General features: G+C 44.3%; 4 protein-coding genes across 8 annotated transcripts; 2 read left to right on the top strand and 2 right to left on the bottom strand.

The window, feature by feature from the left end:
* Positions 1–5,562: 5,562 nt before the first annotated feature.
* Positions 5,563–12,300, bottom strand: LOC112622187 (putative uncharacterized protein ZNRD1-AS1). Of its 3 annotated transcripts, none has more exons than XR_003118953.1 (3): positions 12,190–12,300; positions 9,093–9,168; positions 5,563–8,701 (listed from the first exon to the last, which is right to left on the bottom strand). XR_003118953.1 is itself a non-coding variant. In XM_025381451.1 (3 exons), the coding sequence occupies exons 1-3, from the start codon at positions 9,588–9,590 to the stop codon at positions 7,946–7,948; spliced, it is 1,077 nt and encodes a 358-aa protein (XP_025237236.1). In that variant the 5' UTR covers positions 9,591–9,710; the 3' UTR covers positions 5,563–7,945. The 3 variants fall into 3 exon arrangements, 1 of the variants encoding a protein (XP_025237236.1); XM_025381451.1 differs by lacking the exon at positions 12,190–12,300 and adding an exon at positions 9,346–9,710; XR_003118952.1 differs by lacking the exon at positions 5,563–8,701 and having other exon boundaries at positions 9,085–9,168; positions 11,852–12,295.
* Positions 12,301–12,352: 52 nt separating this feature from the next.
* On the top strand, positions 12,353–16,324 carry LOC112622203 (DNA-directed RNA polymerase I subunit RPA12-like). The gene is made up of 4 exons (XM_025381481.1): positions 12,353–12,783; positions 13,030–13,130; positions 13,338–13,447; positions 16,090–16,324. Exons 1-4 carry the CDS (start codon positions 12,639–12,641, stop codon positions 16,112–16,114), a joined length of 381 nt encoding a protein of 126 aa, XP_025237266.1. The 5' UTR covers positions 12,353–12,638; the 3' UTR covers positions 16,115–16,324.
* A 2,167-nt stretch (positions 16,325–18,491) lies between these two features.
* On the top strand, positions 18,492–21,728 carry LOC112622201 (E3 ubiquitin-protein ligase PPP1R11). Of its 2 annotated transcripts, none has more exons than XM_025381476.1 (3): positions 18,492–18,888; positions 19,996–20,104; positions 20,510–20,739. In XM_025381476.1, the coding sequence occupies exons 1-3, from the start codon at positions 18,820–18,822 to the stop codon at positions 20,710–20,712; spliced, it is 381 nt and encodes a 126-aa protein (XP_025237261.1). In that variant the 5' UTR covers positions 18,492–18,819; the 3' UTR covers positions 20,713–20,739. The 2 variants fall into 2 exon arrangements, with proteins under 2 accessions (XP_025237261.1, XP_025237262.1); XM_025381477.1 differs by having other exon boundaries at positions 18,566–18,641; positions 20,510–21,728.
* Positions 21,670–27,245, bottom strand: RNF39 (ring finger protein 39). Of its 2 annotated transcripts, XM_025381441.1 has the most exons (5): positions 26,617–27,241; positions 24,856–24,878; positions 24,557–24,648; positions 22,795–23,087; positions 21,670–22,596 (listed from the first exon to the last, which is right to left on the bottom strand). In XM_025381441.1, the coding sequence occupies exons 1-5, from the start codon at positions 27,181–27,183 to the stop codon at positions 22,507–22,509; spliced, it is 1,065 nt and encodes a 354-aa protein (XP_025237226.1). In that variant the 5' UTR covers positions 27,184–27,241; the 3' UTR covers positions 21,670–22,506. The 2 variants fall into 2 exon arrangements, with proteins under 2 accessions (XP_025237226.1, XP_025237225.1); XM_025381440.1 differs by having other exon boundaries at positions 21,670–23,087; positions 26,617–27,245.
* Positions 27,246–27,471: the final 226 nt, after the last annotated feature.

The raw sequence follows: 27,471 nt of genomic DNA, 5'->3' as shown, positions 1-27,471 counted from the left end.
CGAGGCTGAGGCAGGAGAATCTTTTGAACCTGGGAGGCGGAGGTTGCAGTGAGCCGAGACCATGCCACTGCACTCCAGCCTGGGCAACAGAGCGAGACTGTCTAAAAAAAAGAAAAAGAAAAAAAGAAATCAACCGGGCGCGGTGGCTCAAGCCTGTAATCCCAGCACTTTGGGAGGCCGAGACGGGCGGATCACGAGGTCAGGAGATCGAGACCATCCTGGCAAACACGGTGAAATCCCGTCTCTACTAAAAAGTACAAAAAAACTAGCTGGGCAAGGTGGCGGGCGCCTGTAGTCCCAGCTGCTTGGGAGGCTGAGGCAGGAGAATGGCGTAAACCCGGGAGGCGGAGCTTGCAGTGAGCTGAGATCTGGCCACTACACTCCAGCCTGGGCGACAGAGCGAGACTCCGTCTCAAAAAAAAAAAAAAAAAATCACACACACACACAATGAGATACCACTTCCCAGTCATAGAATGGCTAGAATCAAAACATTGGATAATAAGTGTTGTTAAAGATATGCAGGAATGAGAACCCTCAGACACTGCTAGCAGGAATGTGTAATTACATAGTCCCTTCGGAAGGAGTCAGGCTGTGGCTCAACTGATTAAAAATGGAGATACCAAAGGACTCACCAATTCCATTCCTAGGTATATGCCCAATAGAAATAAAAATGTGTCACACAAAAATTTGTAAATAAACATTCATAGACGCATTATTTGTATTAGCCAAAAGACAGAAACAATCCAGATGTCTATAAACTGATAAATAAAAAAATGTGATACATCCATGGAATGTAGGAAAAAGCAATGAAGTACTGATATATGCTATAATGTAAATGATCCTTGGAAACATTAAGTGAAAGAAATTAATCACAAAAGACCATATATGATTATATTTACATATGAATTTTCCAAAATAGGCAAATCCATACAGATACAATATAGATTAATTCTTGCTTAGGGTTTGGGGTGAATTCTTGCTTAGGGTTTGGGGTGATGGGCAAGCGGGGATAAGAGAGGAATAGCTACAGAGCATGGGGTTTCTTTTTCAGGTGATGATAATATTCTAAAATTGAATGTAGTAACAGTTGCACATATTGGGGAATATACTTTAAAACTTTGATTGCATACATTTTTTTCCAGATTTATTGAGGTATAATTGACAAAAATTGTAAATAAAGCATAGAGTGTGACTTTTTATTTGTACATAATATTTGCACATATTTATGGGGTACATGTGATATTTTGATACACGCATAGTATCTAATAATGAAGTTAGGGTATAGGATATCCATTACCTCAAGCATTTATTTCTCTGTGTTGGGAACATTTCAAGTCTTCTCTTCTAGTTATTTTGAAATACACAATATATTGCTGTTAACTACAGTCACCCTACTGTGCTACCAAACACTAGAACTTATTCCTTCTGACTGTTTGTACCCATTAACCTACCTCTCTCCAACACTGCCCCCTGCGCCCCACCCCACCTCCACACACACACCCTTCCCAGCCTCTGGATACTATCTTTCTGCTCTTTACCTCGATTAGATCAACTTTTTTAGGCTCGCACATGTGAGTGAGAACATGCAATATTTGTCTTTCTGTGCCTGGCTTATTTCACTCAATATCAGAACCTCCAGTTCTGTCCATGTTAGTGGAAATGACAAGATTCTGTTCTAAATAGTATTCCATTGTGTATATATGCCACATCTTTTTAATCTATTCATCCATGATGGAGAGTTAGGTTGATTCCCTATCTTTGCTATTGTAAATAGTACCATAGTAAACATAGGAGTGCCAGTATCCCTTTGATACATCAATTTCCTTACCTTTGGATAAATACCCAGTGGTGGTATTGCTGGATCACATATATCTATTTTCAGTTTTCTGAGAAATCTCCATACTGTTTTCCATAGTGGCTGTACTAACTTACCCTCCCACCAACCGTGTGCAAGAGTTTGTCTTTACATCCTGGCTACCATTTTTGTCTTTTTAATAATAGCTATTCTAGCTAGGGTAAGATGATATCTCATTGTGGTTTGCTTTAAATCTCCCTAATAATTAGTGATGTTGAGCATCTTTTTCACACACATGTTGGCCATTTGTGTGTCTTTTTTTAAAGAAATTTCTATTCAGATCCCTTGACCATTTTTAAGGGGATTTATTTATTTTTTTACTGTTGGATTGTGTTCCTTGTACACTCTGGATATTAGTTCCCTGTTGGATAATTTGAAAATTTTTTTCCCATCTACAGTTGGTCTCTTCACTCTGTTGTTTTCTTTGCGGTGCAGATTTTGTTTAATATAGTCCCACCTGCCTATTTTTTTGTTGTTGCTGTTGTTGTTGCCTATGCTTTTGATGTCTTAACCATAAAATCTTTGCCTAGATCAATGTTCTCGAGCATCTCCCCTATGTTCTTTTTTAGTAGTTTTAAGTTTTGGGTCTATCATTTAAGCTTTTAATCCATTTTTGGTTGATTTTTTAATATGGGAAGAGATACAAGCCTAGCTGCATTCTTCTGCATATGGATATCCTGTTTTCCCAGCACCATTTATTGAAAAGGGTGTCCTTTCTTGGTGCCTTTGTTGAAAGTCAGTTGGCTGTAAGTACATGGAATTATTTCTGGGTTCTCTATTCTTTCCATTGGTCTATGTGTCTGTTTTATGCCAGTACCATGCTGACTTGGTTCCTACTATAATAGTTACAAAGCTATTACTACAGCTATGTAATATATTTTGAAGAGAAGTAATGTGATGCTTCCAGCTTTGTTGTTTCTGCTCAGAATTGTTTTAGCTATTGGATGGAGCTCTTTTGTGGTTCCATATGAATTTTTTTCTTTTATTTTTGAGATAGGGTCTCACTTTGTCACCCAGGCTGGAACACAGTGGAGCAATACCAGCTCACTGCAGCCTTAATCTCCTGAGGTTCAAGCGATCCTCCTGCCTCGGCCCCCTAAGTAGCTGGGACTACATGCACATGCCACCACACCCAGCTAATTTTGTAATTTTTGTTGAGATGGGGTTTTGCCATGTTGCCCAGGCTGGTCTTGAACTCCTAAGCTCAAGTGATCCATCTGCCTCAGTTTCCCAAAGTGCTAGGATTGCAGGTATGAGCCACCGTGCCCAGCCCATTATGAATTTTTGAATTGTTTTTTCTATCTCTATGAAGTATGTCCTTGGTAGGGACTACATTGAATCTGTAGGTTGCTTTGGGCAGTATGATCATTTTACTGATATTCTTCCAATTCGTGAGCATGGAATGTCTTTCTATTTGTTTATGTCCTCTTCAATTTCTTTCATCAGTGTTTTATAGTTTCCCTTGTAGAGATCTTTCACCTCCTTGGTAAATATATTCCTAGGCATTTTTTGTAGCTATTGTAAATAGGAATGGCTTCTTAATTTCTTTCTCAGCTAGTTCTTTGTGTATAGAAATAGTACTGATGTCTGCATGTTGATTTTGTATACTGCAATGTTACTGAATTTATTTATCAGATCTCAGAGCTTTTTGGCAGACTTTTAGGTTTTTCTAGATATAAGATCACAACACCAGCAAAGAGGGACAATTTGACTTATTTTCCAATTTGGATGCCTTTTGTTTCTTTCTCTTGCCTGATGGCTCTGGCTAGAACTTCCATTACTATAATGAATAGGAGTGGTGACAGTGGTCATTTTTATCTTGTTCCAGTTCTTAGGGGTAAGGCTTTCAGTTTTTCCCCATTTAGTGTGATAATAGCTGTGGGCTTGCCATATATGGCTTTTATTATTTTGAGGTATGTTTCTTCTGTACTTTGTTGAGAGTTTTACCATAAACAGATTTTGTTTGTTTGTTTGTTTGTTTTTGAGACAGGCTGGAGTGCAGTGTCGAAATCTTGGCGCCCAGGCTGGAGTACAGTGTCGAAATCTTGGCTCACTGCAACCTCCACATCCCGAGTTCAAGCGATTCTCCTGCCTCAGCCTCTCGAGTAGTTGGGACTACAGGCATGTGCCACCATGCCCAGCTAATTTTTGTGTTTTTAGTGGAGACGGGGTTTCACCATGTTGGCCAGGATGGTCTCGATCTCTTGACCTCATGATCTGCCTGCCTCAGCCTGCCAAAGTGCTGGGATTACAGGCGTGAGCCACCACAACTGGCAACACATACAACCTAACAAGATTTCACCAGGAACAAATAGAAAACTTGAACAGACCAATAATGAGTAGTAAGACTGAATCAGTAATTAAAAGTGTCTCAATAAAGCCCAGCACTGGATGGCTCTCTTGTCAAATTCTACCATACATACAAAAAAAAATTAATAGCAATACTTCTCAAAATATTTCAAAAAAAATTCAAGAGGAGGGAATTCTTCTTAACTCATTTTATGAAGCCTGTATTACCTTGATACCAAAAGCAGAGAATACAAAAAAAGAAAGAAAGAAAGAAAGAAAGAAAGAAAGAAAGAAAGAAAGAAAGAAAGAAAGAAAGAAAGAAAGAAAGAAAGAAAGAAAATTACAGGCCAATCTTCCTAGTGAAAATATATACAAAACTCCTGAACAAAATGTTAGCAAACTGAACCCAACAACATATCAAAAAGATAATATACCACAATTAATTGGGATTTATCCCAGGGATACAACGGTGGTTCAACACGCACAAATCAATAGACATGAACATTTTTTTCATCTTATTTGAAAAGCTGGATAAAACTGAATGTGGAATTGGGAGATTTGTTTTGGGTGACCACGCTGCCATTTCCAAACTCTGTACTCTATCAGAACTAAGTCGCAGGGTGCTTGAGGGCTAAGAAGCTTTTGTCCAGCAGACAAGAAGGAACTGTTATTACACAGCCTTTGACCCTCTAAGGACTCCAGCAACCTCGTACTGAAAGGAGACTCCTTGTCTCCTTCTCTGGGGACGCTTTTGTTCAGAAATAAAACTTTCATGCTGCAGGTGCCTTGAGGACATGTGGGTGACCTTTACTAGAAGGCAGTGGAGTGAAAGTTTTGGGAAAAGTGACAGAAACAAATCCTGTACTGGAAGCTCATTGAAAACCAACTAAGTAAACAAATATTTTAGTACCTCAACTGAAATATAAGCATAAACAAAGGTTGACTATGATTGTACCTGGACAGGATGAGTAAAAAGGTAAAGTGGTCTGTTATCAGCTATTTCTGTATTTTGGTTCTGGCTCTCTCCAGCAGTTAACAAATGTCCTTTCTTTCAACAAATATCTATCAAGAGGCTAACATGTGCCAGACTCTACAGAACAGGCTTACAGGCATAATACCACAATGGAATAGAAATGTAACAGGCTCCAAGATCAGGCTTGTCAAATAAATGTACCACAATTTATATACCTTATATATATCTGGTACACAGGCACCAGAACATAAGATTAAATATGTTAAAGGAATGTTTATCTAAGTATCATTTTTAAAAGAAAAATAAAACAAAAACTGGAAACAACCAAATGACATTAACAGAATATATAATTAAGTTGTGGCATATTCATGTCATGGAAATGAACTACCATGTCACACATCAACATGGATGATTCCAAAAATAATAATGAGCAAAAGTAATCATATACAGTATAATTCTATTTATATAAAGGCTATAAATAAGCAACTGTTAGGGATATAGAGACAGTAAAATTTATAAAAGTTAGGTGACAATTATACAAAATTCAGGATAGTGGTTGATTCTGGCTGTGGGGGAGAGAGATATGAATGAGGAGAGTATACGAGTCTCCTGGGATGTAGTAATGTTCCACTTCTCAGTTTGAGTAATGAGCACCTGGACATTTATTATTGTTCTTCTATATATACATTTTCATTTGTATATTGTATTGTGTATTATATATTTTATTTCACATTAAAAAGAAAAAAGACCAAAAAAAAAAAAAAAAAGCGTTGTGTGACTCAAGATTTAAGCAGACACAGTGCAAGGAAATGAAAAGGTGGATATAATTTGATGGGTTCAGGTTTGGACAAACTGAGCTCCTGAAACACAGACTTTTATTCTTAGTCATATTAGGTATGAAATTGCCCTGAGATCACCAGTTGGTTTTATGCTAGATTTGGAGGGGAAAAAGGGCAGTTGAACTCAGCAATTTATGTGTCCAGCACTGAAAATCTTCAAGGTAAACAATTACTAATAGGTTATGTGTTAGGTTACTTTTCAGTCCCACTCAGCTCAAAGGGTTTGTCATTACCCTACTGATTTGCGCTTCTAAGTCTTCCGCCTGTTGCATTCTGATGATCTGTTTCTACGCAAGTCATAGAATCTAAAGCTGAGACATAGCAATAGAAGACCAGAGAACAGACACAGCAACAAAGTTTGCATGAGGCAAATCAGGAGGGTAGGAATGAGATTTTGATGTGCATCCTGGCCAAATTCCAGAACTAGCAAAGAGAGGGCCAGTTCCTAATTCCAATCAAAGCAAATTCAGCCACCTTATCTTCACACAGAAGTGATCTACATTGATTTTTAAATCTCTTTAAGGGATTAGGGAGCCTCTGAAATACAAAGGAAACTAAACTGATAGTAATGTAAAACGAGCAGTGACCAATCATACCAGCAAACACTGTCAAAAACAGAAAGCTAATGGTGGGACTGGAGTCTAGAACACAGGAGTTACATTTATCCAGTGCTGCACTGTACAACAGGGCAGTCACTTGCCACATGTGGCAATTTAAATTTAAATGAAATTCAATTAAACATTCCATTCTACAGTTGCACTAGCCACATTTTGAATGCCTCAACAGCCACTTGTAGCAAGGGCTACAGTACTGAGGAGCACAGACATAGAACATTTCTATCAGTGGCTGACCTAGCAATATCCAGGCTGAAGGGTGTTCTGCTAGTAAAGCAAGGTGGGCATCAGAATTATCACAACTTAAGAATAAGATTCCTGAGGGCATCCATTTCCATTTATTTGCTTCTCTGCTTGCCAACTCTGAACCCCTGCTTTCCCAATTTTCTAGTATCTGGAAAGAAAACAAACTGACTAAAAAACATAAATTTCATTCTGCTTGACAACTGTAATTCTCAGTAAATTTATAAATTTGTTTTCTGATTTATCAATGAGTGACAAAGGCATGAGTTTGAGAAAGGATGAGTTTGATTACCCCTGAGTGGATCCAAACCTTAGGAAGGTCTTGCTTAAGTGGGTGACAGAAAGTGACAAAAAGAGCTGGAAGAAACATGAGAGACTATTATACTCTCTTCCCTAACCTTCCTCCTTTTCACCCTGCTCACCTAAGCCAGGTTAGAATCCGCCCTTTGCAAAGCACCCTGTACCCTTCTATTGTAACCTTTACTACATTATCTGTTTATAGAGTGATCTATGCCATTAGCTGAAAGCTATTCAAGGGCAGAGACTTCTCTTTATTCACCTTCAGTAACTAACACAATGCCTAGCATGTAGGAGGCTCTCAAAATTAAGTTTCTCATACAAATAAATTGTACCGGGCAAGTTACACTTTTAGGGCCTGGCTAGTAGTTATCTGACGAAGGTATGATATTAAAGACCATATACTAAACTATAGCAGTCTCATCAAAATAACCTCGGAGGGCTGGGAGCAGGGAGAATAAGAGAAGCAGATCAGAATAATTCTTTATTCACCCCATCGCCCAACCCCTGTCTTCCCAAGTGGGGAAACTAACATTTATGAAACAACTAATACATATCTACACTTCACAAACACAATAGTCCTTCCACAAATGCAATCAAATATTATTATTGCCATTTTAAAGATGAGGACACTGAACACTAGAAAGGATATGCAACTTGAACAAATGCAAGTCAACTAAAAATAGTTAAGCTAATTTTCAAGTCCAGAACTATCTATCTGCGTCTGATACAAATGGGAATATTCACTGAACCCTGGAGAGATGAGAACACACATTTAAAAAAAAGGGGGGGGTTCACTTAAGAGATACGATTTTATCATAACAGCATTGAAACTTTAATCTTTTATTTTTCCTATTTGACTTCTTAAAAAGGGTGGTATGGCCAAGAATTTTCTTTGATATGGTTTCACAATTGTATTCACTTTCTCTCCATTCTGAGACTTTTCCATAAGAATATTCACTTTAATCCGACTTCTACTGCATGGCTGGAAAAGAGGATATGCAATAACTCTTTCAAACTCCTTTATCTCTTTCTTTACTCTCTCACGCTTCTCATATGTAGGTAGCTGGCTCTGGCTTCTTCTTAAGATTCTTTCCTTGAGTCTTTGCTCGGTAAGTTCTCTCCCTCGAATCATGCGTTCCTGGTGATCCTTAATCTGCATCTGTTCCCTCTCATTTACCTGCTTTCTTCTCTGTGCGTTCTGGATGCCATGCCCTTCTGGCACAATGTTTGGTAATTTTGTTTCACTGGGGGGTCGCAGTACTTGTCTAAATGATTTGTTCTTAAATTCTCCAGCCTGTCCTGTTTGATGTATGTGCCTTTCTATGTGTTTCACCTCTCTCTCAGGTATCAAATGGCACTGTTTTAGTCCTTCTATGCTTCGGGTTGTTTTCTTCTCCATTTTTTTCTTGATTTCATTGCCTGTCTCTTCTTTCATCATTTCCACTATTATTTTATTATAGTAAGACTCTGCTTTGGCAAGCCAGTAGTCAAGAGAAACAGCTTGCTCCCTACAGAGGATTTCACACTCCTCCTGATATTTCTGAGTTAGCAACTGTCTTGCTGCTGTTGTGTGCACACCACCTAGATTCTGTCAAAGTGAAGTCAGAAATTTATAATGTGATCATCTTTTTCCTTTGAACACATTTAAACAGGAGCCAAGCCCACCCTCCCTAATGATACCAGAACAGCTACATGCTCTTTACTTTAGCTTGTTATTTTATTCCCATCACTCCCAGGTGAGCCTGTGAGCTCTGAAAGTATGAAGTAGTCACCACCACAAATCAATAAGTAGTTTTAAAAATGTATGGTGTTGGAAGTTTTCAAAATGATACTCTGTTTTGCAACTGTGGATATAGCTGGGTAACATTTGCCAGTGTAGACATACTACCTGAATGTGTCACTTGGGCAGAAGGATTTTAAACCTAAGATTCCTTCTCTGTGTAGTTCCAAACTGTATGATGTGAAGATAATTTACTTACCAAGATCTTTTTTTCCAGTGGAGACTGCTGACCTGCAGCAATCCTAGGATCTTTAGATGATGTACCCCAGGCCAATCTGAAAGATAAAAAAGCAAACGTAGATTCAAATGTAGGAGGTGTCAGAACAAACCTGCTAATAGGCAGGACTACAGCAGGGCCATTTCCCGCATGGGAAACCACTGCATTCCTATGGTAGAAAATAATGAATGCTCTTTTAATAAGAGGATCTTTCCTTTCATATGAACAAGCATACTTTTCCTGTGGACTCAGCATGAACCACTGTGAATCTCGTATTGGGGATTGTGAGTGGGAAGAGATATGCTCCTTGGTGAGGTGTTGTCCAAGTACATCTATGTCAGTCTGCTCAGTCCTCAAGCCTCCTCTGTGTTCTGAGACGATTCTAGGTTCTAGTTTTCTAGAGGATTCTAGGTTTCTAGTTTTCTCTTCCTGCAGTTTCTTGATCCGGGCCCTCTCTGCCTCTATCAGCACATACAGCATTTCTGCCCTCTAATCTTTTGTTCTGAAATTTTTTTATTTGATTGCTCAGCCCTCTGCTTGCCTGCCTTACAATGCCAATCATCCTTCACTCTAAATCTATTATGAGACTATTCCCTGTTGAACCCCTCAGGATGGGAATTTGTGATTACTCTGGGTTTATTTATAGAGGAGGCTGATGGCAACACAAATGAAAACTATCAACCTTTATGTGTCATCCCTGGTCTAGCCTGAGTTTACTGTGAGGTCGTATTTAAGCCCCTGAGGATGTCTGGCATTTCCTCTCTATGCCTTTTATACCATTTACAGTTCAAAGGATGGGCTTTACAGTCTGACACGGCTAGATCTGAATCCTAATTCCACCACTTCCTAGGTGTGTGATTCAGGGCAAGTAACTTCTGTCAGCTTTCTCATCTATAAAATGGAGATGTAAGACAAAAATCTGCCTCTCAGGGTTATAAAGAACAAATATGAATTAGATGTAAAGAACTTGGTAAGTTCTCAATAAATTCTATCTGTCCTTCACAGGTCAAGTTCCTGACTATAAAGTCTTTCTGGTCTACTCTGTCACAGTCATTTTCCTTTCCTCTAAATACTTGACATATTTTAATTCTACAACTCATTTGGTAAGTTCTCAATAAATTCTATCTGTCCTTCACAGGTCAAGCTCCTGACTATAAAGTCTTTCTGGTCTACTCTGTCACAGTGATTTTCCCTTCCTCTAAATACTTGACATATTTTAATTCTACAACTCATTTGAAAATTAATCATGGTTTACACTGTGATATCTGTATTCATATATCACTTTTAACATTTTGGTGCTGACATTTAGGCTCATAAGGAATGAAAACTGTAATTTACATATACAAATATGCCTCTATATTGTTGGAAAGGATCTGATATCAAATATTTGGTCTCATTGACCTCTTAGGAACATTCTTATTTGTCTATGTAAGCTTATTTTGAGATTTTAAACATACGATCACCTTACTTTTACTTCTCTGTACATGGCTTCTAGCACAGTACTTAACATTAGAGTCTGTGATCCCAAATTCTCAAAATTAATGATTTGTTGATTGCTGATGATCCTTGACACATAATATCTGAGCATCTTTTTAAATATCTGCCATAACATTGTATCTATCTTTTTATTAAATCATTTCCCAGTCTTCCTTGAAGTTTACAGATATGTTTGCTTTATATGTATGTTCTGGGCTCTCACATTTTGTACCTCCCGGCACACTTTTATTGTATTCTAATTATTCATTCATGTTCCTTGAGGTCAAAGAACAGATTTCAACTTTGCAGGTTCAGCCTCAGCTCAAAACCTGGCATAGTTGCTCAATAAATATTGAATAGATTGTGAGCTTTTGTTGGGAAAAGGATATGCCTTTCAATGCTTTGTTCTTTACTGCAACTCACAGGGGATGTTGGGTGAGTGTTTTTCAAATTAAAAAGAGAAAATTGAGAAGGGTAGAATTTCAAGTTCCATTTTCAAAGGAGACACACAGATAAGTGAGAATAAAAACTGTCTACGACAATCAGCTCAACAACACATCTCCCTTTGTCAGACAGAATAACAAGCAATTTCACAGTTAAGTGATAGGGCTTGTCACTCTTCAGCAGTTTGCTGAGTTTTAACCCTTTAACTATGGTGTTCTCTCCATTATCACAGAGAAAGGCAGATGGGAGCCTCTCCCAGCGAAAAGACTACAGCTTGTGTCCTTCACAGGACAAAATAGTGATGGCTCCAGAACTTTCATATGAAGGAACTTAGCACAGCTATCAGAGTGTGCTAAGTCCACCACGGGAGGACTAGCAGGAAACTAGTAAACAACGACAAGCTGCCCCTTCAGGGGAAGTTTCTACTTCGAATATAAGTTACAGAGTAATGAAAATAGCAAGATTTCGGAAAGAAACTTATTCCCATGTTTTATAAAAGAAAAGGGAAATGTCAGCTGTCCACTTAATGGATAACGAATAATGAATTAAGAGTTCGATAAGCGGCAGGCACAACTAAAAGCCAAACTCGACCTAAGTCTTATGAAATCCTACTTAATGAGCTTCTTGACTACTGCTAGCCTCACTTATCTGGCAGGAGTCGAAGGAGGGGAAGCCCCAAGCTCTTCTGTTCTACCACCTCCAAAGTCCTGAGCCCCTTCTCAAATGTCCCACTTCATCCCTGCTTCCTTTCGTCCCGTGGGACTAAGGATTCCTCTTGCCTTCACCCTCACCACTTGCTGTCCCTCAAGAAGCCGACTCACCCCTTTCCAAGCGCGGTGAACCGTCCGCAAAGCACACAGGCCGGCTGCGCTCTGCAGAAAGCCCACGCTCGCCAGCGGGACCCAAGGAACGCGAGAACTATACATGCCAGAACACTTAGCTTTGTTTTTAACTACTGTGCAGCCGCAAAAGGGAAATACCAGCTCAGGACCCAGGGGAGTTGTAGTTCTCTAATCCAAAGAAGTCATTATTCAGCAAAGTACGGTTTTCAGGAGGATATTCCCCCGCGATTGGGTTCCCGTAGGATGTGAAAAAGAGAATAAATATCCCAGGATTCGGTGCTGGTGGGAAAATTTGCTGGAAGCGCAGCACTGGTTACCAATTTGGTGCTCAACGTCTCAGTACCAGCCTGAAAGTTGAGCCGCAACCTCCCTTAGAAGAGGTGACTCTCCATCTCTAAGGCTTCCGAGACACGGTTCGCAATTAATTATGACGTCACAGCCAATCGTCAGCGTAAAAAAGCGTGACGCTCTAGCCGGCTCTAGCTCGCTGCGCCGCCGCGGGCGCAGAGCTGGCGCTCTAGCCCACGGAATTGGCCAGCTCCTCTCGCCGGCCCCAGGAAAGGGTTCCAAGTCCTTTTAGTACCCGACGCTGTCTGGGAGTTCCGGGCGTTTCGGCTCCTTGATCGCAGAGGCAGGAGGCGTGCGTGGGAGGAGGACTCGGGTTATATACTCCTACGTCCTGGGACGCAATAGTTACCACCTCTGGGGCAGGAACTCTTCTCTCTTTTGTTAATAAACTTCTAACTCCCTCCTCAAACCCGACTGCATGTCTGTCATGGACCTCGCCGGTACTTGCTCCAGCTTTCAGTCGGACTTGGATTTCTGTTCAGATTGCGGCTCGGTCCTGCCTCTGCCCGGGGCTCAGGATACGGTCACCTGTACTCGCTGTGGCTTCAACATCAACGTTCGGAGTGAGAGGCTTGTACACAGGGGTCCTGGCGGAGGGCCCAGGATCGGAAGCTTGGGGAACTCAAGATCGGTTGGGTTGAGAAGGGGATCCTAGAGCAGGACATCAGGCAGTTGTACATTTGGTCCAGCGATGAAAACTGAGGGAAAGGATATAGGGCCTCCTGGCCTAACCAGCCAGGGGAGAGGGGAAGTTTCCGGTGTCAGCTCCCTCAGGTTGTCTCCATAACCCGTCTTACTTGCCTGTGCAGACTTTGAGGGGAAGGTTGTGAAGACTTCAGTTGTGTTCCACCAACTGGGGACAGCCATGCCTATGTCGGTGGAGGAAGGGCCTGAGTGCCAGGGACCTGTGGTAAGTTAATGAGATCAAGAACTGGCTCCATAAGGTGGGTAGGAAAGAAATGGATGAGTGATTGCAGAGATCTGGAGAGTTTTGTGCCCAATTCCAAGTGGGAAAAGATGTAAAGCATCGATGTTTGAGAGGCGTGATCGCCTGATTCCTGTGGGAAGTAAGGGTATGATATGACCAGGCCTCCATAACCCACCAGTTTCTTCCCAGGTTGACAGGCGCTGCCCTCGATGTGGTCATGAAGGAATGGCATACCACACCAGACAGATGCGTTCAGCCGATGAAGGGCAAACTGTCTTCTACACCTGTACCAACTGCAAGTGGGTATCCTTTCCCCTCCCTTTGTTCAGTCTGTTTGCTAACTAATAAACAAATCCAGTGATTTATTTTTTTGTACTAAACGGCTGTTTCCTTTCGTCCCATCCCTTATTTCTGTGCAGTTCTGGTAATAGGGAGATTTGTAGTTTTTATTTTTTAAAATTACACTTTTTTAACCCTTTTTGTAACCAGTGAAATAAACCTTTTAGGTTTTTTTTGTTTTTTTGTTTTTTTCATGGACAGGGTGTCGCTCTGTCACCTAGCCTGGAGTGCAGTGAGGCAATCTTGGCTCACTGCAACCTCCGCCTCCTGGGCTCAGGTAATCCTCCCACCTCAGCCTCCAAAGTAACTTTGGGACCACAGGCACGTGCCACCATGCCTGGCTTTTGTTTTGTTTTGTTTTTTGTATTTTTAGTAGAGATAGGGTTTCTCTATGTTTCCCAGGCTGGTCTTGAACTCCTGAGCTCAATCAACCCACCTCAGCATCCCAAAGTGCTGGGGATTACAGGCATGAGCCACCCTGCCTGACCTTCTTGTAGGATATTTAAAAGGAAATGAAGAAAAAAAACCATAAGAAGCAAGTACTGTTTAGTGGTCACCATCTTATACTGCAGTCTTCAACCGCAGTCAAGGTAGCTTTACTTTGGAGAGAATTAGTCACACATGATTTAGAGAACATGGGCTTTCTGAATGCTTTTAAAATCTCATCTTTGTCTTTGGTGTTCTGCAGTCACTATAGTATATCAAAATGTGATTTTCTTTTATTCTGTTTGGGATTTGTTGGACTTTCTGAAACTGAGAGTGCATTGTTGTTTTTTGTTTTGTTTTTTTTTTTTGAGACAGAGTCTCGCTCTGTCTCCCAGGCTGGAGTGCAGTGGTGTGTTCTTGGCTCACTGCAAGCTCCGTCTCCCGGGTTCACGCCATTCTCCTGCCTCAGCCTCCTGAATAGCTGGGACTACAGGTGCCCCCCACCACGCCCGGCTAATTTTTTGTGTTTTTTAGTAGAGACGAGATTTCACTGTGTTAGCCAGGATGATCTCGATCTCCTGACCTCGTGATCCACCCGCCTCAGCCTCCCAAAGTGCTGGGATTACAGGCGTGAGCCACTGCGCCCAGTCTAGAGTGGATTTTTTTTTTTTTCATCAACCTTGGAAAATTATCAGCCATAATCTCTTTTAATATTCTCTTTCCCCCATGTTCTCAGTCCTCACATTCTGGACCTCTAATTAGTTACTAGAATGAGATTTCTCTCTTCTGTCCTCCATTTCTCTTGCCCTCTTTTCATATTTTCAATCGCTTTTCTCTTTATGCCACCATCTGAGTGATTTCTTCAGGTTCCTCTTCCATGTCACTAGTTCTGTCTTCAGTTTATTTCAAGTATTATTATTTTTTACTATTGTTATTATTTTGAGTTCTATTTAATTACTTTTCAAATCTCAATTTTTAAATAATTCTCAGTTCCTTAATCATATTTTAAATTGTTCCTTTTACTAGTCTTTAAATATATAAAATATTAAATATAGTTATTATATTCTATGTCTCATAATTCTGATATCCGTGGATTTTGTGTGTCTGATGCTGCTGTCTGTTTCTGCTGTCTCTCTCATGGTGCTTTTTTCTTTGTTTTGTAATTTTTGACAATAAATTTGAGTTTTTTGGAACTTGAACTGTAGGAATTCTTTGAGGCCTTGGGTAAGTGCTGTATTCTCAGCATTTGTGTTTCTTTTCTAGGTGCCTTGAAGCACTATCAAGCTGGAATTACTTTAAATAAATTCTTGGCTTCATGTTTTTTGGAGCACACAGATAGTATGAATTTGAGCTGCAAATCCATGTAAGGGCTAGCTTATGGCTAGAAATTCTCAGGAAAGAGTTTTCTCTCTTTCTACCTACTGAGACAGTCAAATTCCCCTTCTATAGAGTTGAATTTTTTCTTTTGTTGTTCACTTTTACAAAAAAGGGCAGCCTTTTGCAGTTCCCAAATTTATGCACAGGATCTCCTATCAACCTTACACATTTTGTCCCTCATTTCCTATGCTTCCAGTGACTGTTGCAACAGTATAAAGGGCACCATAGTGTCACTGTCACATTTCATAGGGACATCAGTTTTAACTTCACTGTCTGGATTTCTGGTTTTACAGAACTTTTAACCAGTATGAAGACTGCCTTTATTTTCTTGCCATCTCATCAAAAGATTAAAAATATTCATAGTCAGATATATCTTTTAAAAGTATTTTTTTCCTATCACTGATTGTCATTTTACCAAAAAAAAAAAAATTAAAAAAATTAAAAGAAGAATTTTTTCCCAGCCTGTGGCTTGCCTATTTATTTTCTTAACCTTCTTTAAATGAGCAGAAGTTTTAAGTTTTTATAAGGTCCAGCTTATCCTTTTTTTTTTTTCTTTTACAGCTAGTGCTTTCTGTGTCCTAAGAAATCTTTGCTTTGAGATTATAATTCATTGGATATATTTTTAATCCCAGAATTTTTAGTTGTCTTGGAATTAGAATTGGAGGCTTGTTTAGGGGAGCCAGTCCTCAATGATGTCATAAATAAAAGTCCTTCTTAGGTTATTTGATTGCATATCTTATCTTATACTACTAGAAACTCATCTTTTGGTGAATATAACAAGTCCTTTCTTTCCTCATAGGTTCCAGGAGAAGGAAGACTCTTGACCTTTTTCCTGGGCAACTCAACAGTCCCTCCCTCCTTTTGGAAGGTGAAGGATTCTGGGTTTTTAGATGCCTTGTCCATCCCATCTGGTTGCAATGTGTTGCTCCTAGAAGAGAGTCAGATCATCATGTGGGGATTACCATTGTTCCTGGAGTACTCCTACCCTTAATTGAATTTCCTTATTAAAGTTATATTTTCCTAAAAGACCCTGACATATGTATGTTACTTATAATCTGTCTTATTCCAAAAGGAATTTAAATGAGTTTACAGAGATACATGAAAAAGAAAAGATGGAAAAATAAGGACAAAAAAGTAGAGTCAGGAATGAGGCTAATATAAACAAAAAGCAATTGTAAGTATTGCCATACTATTTAAATCTATTTGCTTCCTGAGTTTAGGTTAAGAAAAACTAGGGATTTGGATAGTGAGACATTTAACAGAAATTTTAACCAGATCTCTTTAGCATATAAATTTGGACAGCAAAAAAACTGATACTAAGTGATCACTATAGGTATTTTATTATTATTGAGATAAACACAATATACAGTTGACCCTTGAACACCACAGGTTTGAACTGCTTGATTCTACATATACGTGGATTTTCTTCCACTTCTGATACCCATAAGATAGCAGCACATTTAAGCCCTCCTTTTCCTCTTCCTGAGCCTACTCAACATAAAAATGTGATCAACTTCTACTTAATGAAGAGTAAATATATTTTCTTTTCCTTATGATTTTCTTAATGTTTTCTCTAGCTTACTTGATTGTAAGATGGCAGTATATAATACATATAACATACAAAATATGTGTTAATCAACTGTTTATGTTATTGGTAAGGCATCTGGTCAATAGTAGTTAAGTTTTGGGGGAGTCAAAAAAGTTATATATGGACTTTTGGCTGTTCAGAGGGTCAGCACCCCTTACCCCCATGTTGTTCAAGGATCAATTGTATATCTATTATAATAGATTCTTACATAGAAAGATAGAAAAAAGTAAAGTCACAAGGAATCCTACTCCACAGAGATAAGCAAATGGTACTGTATATCTGTGCTTGTGAATATATATGTGGCTCTGTATATGTGTGTTGCTATATATGCGTTTGGTTTTTTTAAATGGACTATACTAGACATGCTGAACTATATCTTGCTTTTTTCTGTTTGAACCAAAAACTTTCAAGAGGAACAAATACATACTCAGGTCCTGCATTCCTTGGCTTAAATTGTGATCAAGGGGTTACTGTAGTAATTACCATATAATTGTGAGGCCCTTCATATACTTATTCAGAGCTCTCAAACATAGCTATCTTGTTTGACCCCCACAGCAACCTGGAGAATGGGCAGTGCAGTCTTCCCCATTGTACATTTCAACTGTTGTGGCAGTTGACTTTCCTGACCCACGCCTGAAATCTGAAACACACCTATTCACGTTTTCACCCTACTTTAAGCCTTTCTCTGGCCCATAACAGTGATTGGATTAAGCTCAATTTCTGAGCAAAGCATACAGGTCCTTCCATATAACCACTGCCTACCTGTCAAGCCTCATCTGGCACTTCCTCAGATTCAAGCGGTATAAAACTCCATTTCCTGTAGTGCACACATCTACAACTTTTTAAGCTGCTCTTCTAAAAAAACCTACTTGGCCTTCCTGGTTCTTGTTTTACCACTTTCTTTTGCTCTCTAGGAAACCTGCATATATTTTTATAAAATGGCCTATACTGCAATTTACGACCATTTATCTGCCTCATCATACTCATCACCCCAGAGAGAATGAATATGTTGGCAGTATGTAACTACATTCAGATTTACAAATCCGACTTGGCATTTGTTAATGCCCCAATGTTTCATATTTTTGTTAGTTTTCAGCATGCCTATCTTTTCTACTAGACTGGGCGCTAAAAGGCAAGGTCTGAGCATCTTACGCGCCTCCATCTTCAAGGCTTAGCACAGTGACTGAAAAAAAACCCACGCTGAACGTGCACTAAACTGAATTGCTTAAACACCTACAGGCACAAGGCGAGGGCTAGAACCACATCGCTTGACTCTTAAGTGTGTTTCCAACTGCTCCCACATCCCGTTTTCATTAGAGAAACCCAGACCAAACAAGGAAAGGGAAATAGGCCGCCGTAGGCTTATTACTATTGCTCCTTAAGTTTCCTCGCCGGTCCAGCTACCCAGACAAGGTAAATGGATATCTGCAGCAGGACTCAGCTTGGTGCACACAACTCCGCCCTCGCCACACCCACTCTGCAGCGTCTGGCCCGGCCCTACTCATCTGGGCGCCCCTTCTGCTTCCGCTAGGCTGTGAGTACGCGTGCTGCCCTTGAGTCTCCCTCCGCCTCCCACACCCGCAGCGACACCCCTTCCGCCAAATTTGTTTCTTTTTCTTTCAGCGCCTGCGCGCCGTCACGTTACGGCGGAACTAATCCAGCGACGCCTGCGCTTTGACGAATTTGGTGCCGCGGAAGGGAAAAAGGGGGACAGCAGCATGCGTCACACCCGGAAGCGGCGAGCCGGAAGTGGGGTTGGCCAGGTTATCCCCAGGGGTGGAGAAACGGAGGCCCAGGAGGAGGGGGGAAAAAAGAAGGTGGAGGATTCTGGCCACCACTCTGAATCCGATACCGCTTCTCTTAGACCTCAGAGACAGAAAAAGGGAAGGGTGTCTCATCCCATCCCCTTTCCTCCTCTCCTCCCTCTCCTGAGCCTTAGCCATGGCCGAGGCAGGGGCTGGGCTGAGCGAGACCGTCACTGAGACAACGGTTACCGTGACAACCGAGCCCGTGAGAAAGGCGGGGGGGCGGTGCTGTTTAGGGGTCTGGGAGATACTGGGAGGGAGGGGACAGGGATTAGAAGAGTTGTTGGAGGAACTGGGCCTGGGAATATGGGAGGTGTGGGGTTGAATATCTAGGGCTGGGAGAATCGGAAGGTATTGGAGCTATTTAGAGTGGCAGAGATGGTGCAGGAGGCTGGTCAAGGATCATGTAATAGGGAGGTACAGTTAGGACATAGGTGTTGCTGCTTGGGGTGGTTATGTGTATAATAATGAACGAATGGGAAATTGAGGATTAAGGAGCCAGGAAGATGTTGGGAGGAAGTCAAAGGTAGTGTAAGAAAGCATGGTTGGAGGCCAACTTATCAATATTATCCATGCTTATATTTAAATAAATATTTATTGAATGGATGAATGTAAAAGGAAGTAGCAGGAATGAGGAAACAAGAAAAGGAGATGAAAAGAGGCATTTTAAGAAATCAGAGAGCCAAGATGTAAATGGAGAAACAAGAAGTATTTTTCCAAAAACATGTTAAGTTGCCTTCAAAGGGAGAAGATTGTGTTGGGCTTAATACTCTTGGATTAAAGGGAGCTTGGTAATTAATAGATTAATAATACTTGCTACTAGAGATGCTAGGATGCCAGAGAATAGGTGGATAAGAGGTAGAGAGAGCTGGAGCTTGAGAATGAGAGAGGTTTTGTTTGTTTGTTTAATGGGAAAAAGAAGAAGGGATCTGGAAAAAGGGAGATCAAAGATTAGGTGCTGGGGACTGAAAAGTAATTTTCATGTATTAATACTACCAAGGATGATGTGGGGAGGAAGACGGAGAAACAGCAAGGATTATATTTTCCTTTGAAGAGTTGCTGGAACCTTCCCTAGGTCAGGAATTGTGTCTTCTCTTATACTGGTGATATAAGAACAGGAAATAATACTTATTCCTCAAGGGACTGTCTGAGGTCAAAGACCTGTTCTGTTTTATCTTCTCACAACTCCCCTGGTGCTATGTCTTGTGGTACTGATTGAGCAGAAGAAGATAAGAGAGGAGGTTCCCTGGGAGGGAGTGGGAAAGGTTAGTAGGAGGGGACTAGATAGGTACGCTCATCCTTAACCTTCTAGGAGAACCGGAGCCTTACCATCAAACTTCGGAAACGGAAGCCAGAGAAAAAGGTGGAATGGACAAGTGACACCGTGGACAATGAACACATGGGCCGCCGCTCATCAAAATGTGAGTAATTGTTGGCCCGCAGTAGCCCTGGAGTTCTGGCTCCCTTCAGCGTATCTTGTATCTGCTCATATCCACTGGCTTTCCAGAAGCCCCCAGATGCTCATGGTTTTGTCACTTTTTTGGTGGTTCTGTGGTATCAGGGAAAGAGGTAGGAAAGGGCTAGAACTGGAATAGCCTAGGTCTGATGACAAGAAGTATCAAAGGTGGGAGAAGTAGGGCTTTGAATTCATGGCTCTCTAAGAGGACAAGAGGAGTGGGGCCTGAGTCCCAGAGGGTGGGCCTGGGGAAGGTGGATCCTGGAACGTAGGAGAAAATAGGAATTTTCGCTGAGTTTGAGTGGGAATGGATCTGACTATACATCTTACCCTTCCTCCTCTTTAACTGGGCTCCTCCCTCTAAATCTAGGCTGCTGTATTTATGAGAAACCTCGGGCCTTTGGCGAGAGCTCCACGGAAAGTGATGAGGAGGAAGAAGAGGGCTGTGGTCATACACACTGTGTACGTGGCCACCGCAAAGGACGGCGTCGTGCAACCCTAGGACCGACCCCCACCACCCCTCCCCAGCCTCCTGACCCTTCCCAGCCCCCACCAGGACCAATGCAGCACTAAATTCCTCTCTCCTCCACCATTCCTGTGTCTGTCTGGCCCTGAATGTATTCATGTGGCTACTTCTCCAGCCCCTTCCTTCCCTCTCTTCTGCCTGATAGAGGAAAGAGGAAGAGGAGGGTGAACAGAGATCCTGAAATTATGACTTGCTGCTATTCCAACCCAGCCTCCTGGGTTCCCCCAGTCCTCATTTTTCCTCCCAATACCCACCTTTCTCTCTCAAGGGATCTAGTCAGCTTGGTCCCAGTCTCTTCCTTTTGTTCTCACTGCCAAACTGCCTGTCCTGGGATCTAGTTATCTTGGCCCTGCACACTACATGAGTAGCAAACACTTAAATTGGGTTTTCAACAGTCCCAGCCTTCACTGCCAGGGTCCCAGTCAGATTCCAGGAATTTACACCCTAGCTTTGCTTGTTAATCCTGGTTTAGAGCTATCCTACTAAAATATTTAATCCTAAATCTTAGTCCTTGACTGTGAGATATGAAGTCTTACAGGAGACCTCAGGGCTCCCAGCCCTTCTCCTCCTGCTAACCCTCCTCACGCCCTGAAGAGGAGTTAGAAAAGAGGTCCTTGTCATTCTCACCTCTTATGGAAAATAGAACAGGAAATAATCATATCCTTTCTTCCCACCCTTCTCCTGTGATTTAGGATTTCTGACAAAGATGGCTGAGATTGGTCACTTAGAGCCAACTATCTCCTCCGCCTTTTGTTTTTCAGCTTCAGAGACAGATCCAATATAGTCCCAGGGACCTGAGTCTCTAGGATAGGAAGGAAGAGGGAAGGAGCAAAGAGATTGGGGTATATCCCCTGTGCTACACTCCTACCTCTTAATTCCTAGACTTTGATTTCTCTGCCAGCCCAGATGTTCAGTTCTCTTGGCCCTCTCTACCCCTTACTGGGATTTGGTTTTCATTTTCCAGTCCTTTTGCCATACACAGTTGCAGAGATCAGTCAAATCCGTACCACCGCTGAGATCTCATTTATTGCCACAGATGCACAAAATAAATAACCCAAAATCACAAAATGTGTTAAATATGGGCCCATTTATACATATGGGGAAGGGTGTGAGACTATACATAAGGATGAGTTTGGAGATATCTGAAGTATTCCCAGGTTGAGGAGGAGAGAGGGGAAGTAGCACCATTGGCTCCTTTCTGTGAGTATGTGCAGGGAGAAGTTTCAAGAAGGTTCTTATGGAAAAAAGGCTGTGAGCATAGAAAGCAGTCATAGGAGGTTGGGGAACTAGCTTGTCCCTCCCCACCCCGAGATCCCCCAAAAGGGGTACGAAGCTTCCCAGAGGGCCACAGGGCCCAGACCACAGTCAAGCCTCTTGTTTTAGGAGGAACCTCAGTGGACAGGCAGGGTAGCCCAGTCCTTAGATCTGTGGGGAAGGCCCTGAGCCCTTCTTTGGAGCTAGGAGAGGCAAGAGTGGGAGTCAAGTATTTGACCAGCAGAGCCTCTGTGTAGGAAACATGGTCACTTTACCATTACTGATGGGGAGGGCTTGTTCCCCATTGCAGGCCTAGAGTGGTTTGAATGGGAGAAGTCAGGAAGTACTGTAGCAGCTGTAGGGAAGAGAAGATTCTGAGAGCCAGAAAGCAGGAATGAGTTTGATTTTGAGCAGGGACGCGGAAACGTGGAGACCAGGTGAGATCTCATTTTTTGGGGGGGAAATGTGGGTTGGGATTAATACTCCTGCAATGGGTGTGTGAATGTGTTCGCAGAAATGAGTGGGGAATTCCACGCCAAAAAGAAGCAGCTGCAGGGCCAGTGGCCGGGCCAAACTTCTAGTTGGACTCAGCTTTCCGCTGGTACAATGCGGAGCAGAGCACGAGGGTCGCAGGTGCAGAACAGCGGGAAGATGCGCTCCCCCAGGGGGGCGGACGCCTGGAAGGCATAAAGCAAGTCCAGTGAGCGGCCGTCGTAGAAGGCTACGCGGCCCCGCTCCCAGTCCAGGTCCACGCGAATACGCCGCGGCGGGGGCTCGGCTCCGCCCAGCAGGGTGGGCTCGGGTGCCGTGAGGGCCCACAGGCGGCCGCCGCGGCCCTCCACGGCCCACACGGCTCCCGCAGGGCACAGCCTCACGCAGCCTTTGCGTTGCACCGATTCCCCGGCCGCGCCCACTGCATAGTGGCTCTCCTCGTCGTCCTCATCCTCCCCAGAAGAGTCTCTGCAGGAGGCAGCGTCCGCAGTCTCCACCTCCCAGCAGTGGCGGCCGGCCCCGAAGCCCTGCGCGCCCAGCACAGCCGGGAGCTGATCGAAGCGCTTAGGGCCGTCAGGGGGCGCGGGCGTCCCTGGTGGGGCCAGTTGAACGCTGCGGCGGTCGGCGGAGATGAGCAGGCGGCAGTGTGCGGTCCCAGGGTCCAGGGTCAGGTCGGCTGGAGAGCGGGAGGCAGGGAGAGGACCTCATGAGAGAGTTTTCTATATCACAGGCAGGGTAGGGTGGAGAATAGTCAACGGAGATCACGTAAAAGACCGAGTGCTAGTGACCCCACAACAGCTCAAAAGGGGGCTGCAGGACCAAAAAGGAGCAAGGCATGTGAAGAGCAGGCCTGGGCAATATCGGACCTTGTACTGATGCACCATTTCTGTAGAACTGGACCTGGGGAAGCATCATACTGGTCCAGGGCAGGGAGCATAGCAGGAAGATCAAAGGAGAGGTTGTCCGGTTTGTGGGGTTGGGGGAGGAAGAGTGAGGCTGATCTGACTTGGAGGGAGGAGTAAGGACTGATACCTCAATCTGCAGCATCTGGGGTGGGGCATGGGAGCTGGGTCAGCCAAATGGGGAATGTTCATCTAAAGAGAAAGCCATACTGATACTGGAACCTCAAGTGATGGGAGGGGCACAGGGAGGAATCCAAGGTATCCTGAGAAACCAGCCCACCCACCCACAGGAATGGGGGTGGGTGGACAGGCCTATTTCTGTAGAGGGTGTGGGGCAGAGGAGGAGAGCAGGTGGTGATAGCCAGAGACCAGAAAGAAAGAACCATTGGTCTTATATGTATGAGGTGCTTTGAAGATAGATTTCTGGATTAGGGGTGCCGGAAGCAATCTGGACTGGGCAAGATGGTGGATGACCAGGAGGGTGGACCATCTTCTCTAGGCAGTTTAAAGAAGGGTAGAGGCACCCTTCTTCTTGGGAATGAGTGAGGAAAGAAGGGTCAAGGAGATGCTGGGGTCCCCTTCCAGAGAGGAGTGATGAGAGGTGGTGGAAGCAGAGATTTCTGAGAGGCACTTAACCTTCAGGGATCTGTTGTTTGAATGTATGAAAAAGGAAGAGGGAAAATGGCTGGAATATGAGGAATCGAGGATAGACATTGTTATAGGCTGAACTGTGCCCTCCCCTACTCCACACACACACAAAGATAGGTTGAAGTCCTCCAAACCTCCTTTCAAAGAATATGACCTTACTTTGAAACAGGATCTTTACAGAGGTAATCAAGTTAAAATAAAGGTCATTAGGGTGGGCTGTAATCCAGATTGCTGACTTATAAAAAGAGAAAATTTGGACACAGAGACAAATGCATACAAAAGAAAATGTGCAGACCTATCACCCAAAGAACATGTGAGGCTACCAGAGGCTAGGAGACAGGAATGGAACAGATTCTGTCTCATGGCCCTCAGAAGGAACCAACACTGCTGACACCTTCATTTCAGACTTCTACCTCAGGAACTTTGAGATAGATGTCTGTTGTTTAAGCCACCTACTTTGTGGTGCTTCATTACAGCAGTACTAGGAAACTAATGCAGACATCAAAAAGGACCTGATCACTTTTTAGGGCTAAAAGGAAGAAAATCTAACACAGACTGTCATTCAATTCCCTTCCCTCCCTTCTTCTTTCCTTACCTGTCAGTCTATGAAGCATGTTTTTGACCACTGGATAATCTTCAGGGAGATCATCCTCTGATTTAGATGACTTAGGTGTTGGGACTTCAAATCTAGACAGATGAGGGGAAGGGTCAGGAAATCAGCCCTCTGCTGCTAATGCCCCCACACATACCCCATTCACATCTCTGGAGGGAGAAGGGATGAGGCTGTACCCCAGAAAACCTGCCTATTAATGGCAACAAAAGTGTGGGCCCAGTGAGAACGTGATGGCTATGGCAGCTCGTGTGAAAAGGAAGGAACAGAAAAGTGGAACTCACCGTCTCCATGTCTTCCTCATATCCTAGGATGGGCAGAAACAAACATGGATGTGAGCTCTGGGCTTCATTCCCTGGGGCATCCCTCCCTATCTCCCCCCTCCTCAGGTGAGCTCTGTCTGAGTTGGCAGTGTCCCTCCTCACCTTTCAGAGTGATCTCACCTCCTTACCCCCTGTGCTCCTTTTCCTCTCATTCTCCTCCTTCACCTTTCATGATCCCTTCTTCCTCTCACCCCATCACTTTTCCCTCATCCTCCTAACTCCATCTCCACTGTCCTCCCCCTTTCCACTCCCCAAAGGTTCTCAATTCTCTGTTCCCAGGCTTGTCCATGACTGTTTCTTGTCCCCAGAGCCCTTGCCTTCCTCTGCTGCCTCCTCAGTCCCATTCTGTCTCTTTCAGTGGCCCCATCCTTATCCATCGTTCCCAGTGCATCCCAGAAAACCATCTGTCCCTTCTGCCGTCCATCATACAGACCGAACACACACCCAGAGCCCTCGGGCTAAGAGTTGGTATATAAAAGCCTTACAATAAAGCTGCTTCCCCTCTTGCAATAAAAGCCCAGTGGCGTTTATTGGGCCCTTTGCTTTGTGTCTCTGGACCCTGGCCAGGGAGGCAGCTAGACTTGAATGTGTCCCAAAGGCCCAGCAGATCCATAGAGCACTATGGGAGCCAGGAGAGGGCGCTGGATGCTCCCCTCCAAACACTGGGATCCCGACCCCTCCACTTCACTGTCTAGTGCTGATGTCTGGAGCAGGCCGATATGGTGGAGAGAGGGAGAGAGAAACAATTTGCCTAATTCTGCCAATTACACCCAGACTAATTAGGTCTATGAAGACTTCAAAGGGCAGAAGCAAAACCCAAGACCAGCTTGGCTGCTGGGGAGAAGCCAGTCAGGAGGCCCAGACGCCCGGGGGTCGGGCAAGGTAATGGGTTGGTTGGTGGCCAAGGAGCCCGGGCCCAGGAGAGGCGCGGGGGTAGATGGGTGGTAAGACTGGGATGTGGAGAGGAGCCAGAGGCCCGGGCGGCCGTTCTCCCGCACCTCGCCTCCACCCGTGGCCGCTCCTGCCTGGGGCCTTGGGAGGAGCCGAAATAACAATAACAAACAACACACAGCTTAGCTTGAGCCGGAGTCTGGGACCAACCCCCACGACCCTACGGGGACGTTTGGATTTGCCCCAACCCCTTGCTCCCTTCCTCCATCCTCTTGTCAGTCCCCTTCTCCCTAGTTTTTTCTCCGCCAGCCCAGTCTCCTGCTCCCGCTCCTCTATGCAGGTTCTGCCCTCGCCCACCATCCTCCCAGGCCCCCTACTCACCCTCACCTGGGTCGGCTCCCACTTTCGCCCGCCTCTCCCTCCCCTCCGCCAGCTCTCTCCTCCCGGGCGACTGCGGCTGCCCTGCCAAAACTTATGCAGTTCCCGTGCCCTTCGCGGCGACTCCAGGGCTCTGCGCGTTCTATCCAGTACCCCTTCTCTGCCTCCCCACTCTCTTCTCTCCAGCCCCTCTCACAAGGCTCAGGCATCCGTCCAGCCTCCTCCCCTGTGGACCAAGTGTCAACTCCATCCATCGTCCTTCCGGGCGCCTCTCACCTTGAGGACCCAGGGTCAGCCCTCGCCCCCTCATCCTTTGCTTTTCTCTGCCCACCCCATCCTTTGCCTGAACTTCCACAGGGCCTCCGGCTCCAGACTTGCCATTCTCGGCTTCCCCGGGGAACCCATGAACCTCCGGCTTCCACCAACAACTCCACGACGCGCGCCCAACCTCACCTCTCCGGGCGGGTCCAGGCAGCCCATGGTGGGGATGCGCCCCCCTCGGCGTCTCCCCGCACGGGCCCCAGGCTCAGCCAGCTTCTCTCGCAGCTCACGGCTGATTCGCACCTCCACTGCCAGCCGCACATTAGACCTCAGGCTGCGGCGGGGACACGGCAGGCCGCAGCAGGGGCAGGCGGTGGGGGAAGCCCCGGTGTGGGTCGCCGGCGGGGTCCCCCAGCGGCGGGCCAGACACGCGCGGCAGAAGCTGTGCTCGCACGCCAGAAGCACCGGGTCCTTGAAGGAGCCCCCGCACAGAGGACACGTCGCCAGCTGCTCCAGACGCTCCACCAGCCCCGGGCCCAGCTCGGGCGCATCCATGGAAAGTCGGGATCTGGACGCCGCCCCTTGCGCGACCACCGCGACCGCCTTCGAGCGCGCAGATGGCGGGCCGCCCCTGCTGCTTGCTGTGTAGATGCCCTTCTCTCCGACTCCCGCATTAACTTTTGCAGCTTTCCGCCCCTCTCCTGGGATTGCCTCTGTCTTCAACCAGAGTCTTAGTCTCCGCAAATCTCTCCACGACATCAGGCTTTATAGGGAGGGAGGAGGCTCCCACGGGAGGTAAACACCAGGCCTTGCGTAATGCCTCATCTGGTTCTCCCGCTTCCCGGGTAAGGTTTGGGGGAGCAGGGAGGGGAGAATAGCACACCTGGGTCCCCGAGCCTAGGAGGTGGTCACTAGAGGGCGGTCTGGAGCGGGGTAACCCTGTGTGGGGAGGGTAGCCCCCTGTGAACCCCCGAAGAGCCCCAATTTTACCTTCCCCTCGGCCTGTGGTACGCGCATGGGCCGGGTGCCCAGACTCACTCTTGGCAT

The sequence above is a fragment of the Theropithecus gelada genome, chromosome 4 (genome assembly GCF_003255815.1).
Source record: "Theropithecus gelada isolate Dixy chromosome 4, Tgel_1.0, whole genome shotgun sequence".
Classification (NCBI taxonomy): domain Eukaryota; kingdom Metazoa; phylum Chordata; class Mammalia; order Primates; family Cercopithecidae; genus Theropithecus; species Theropithecus gelada.
Note: the sequence above shows the minus strand (reverse complement) of the source record. Positions and strands in the feature narration are given on the sequence as shown.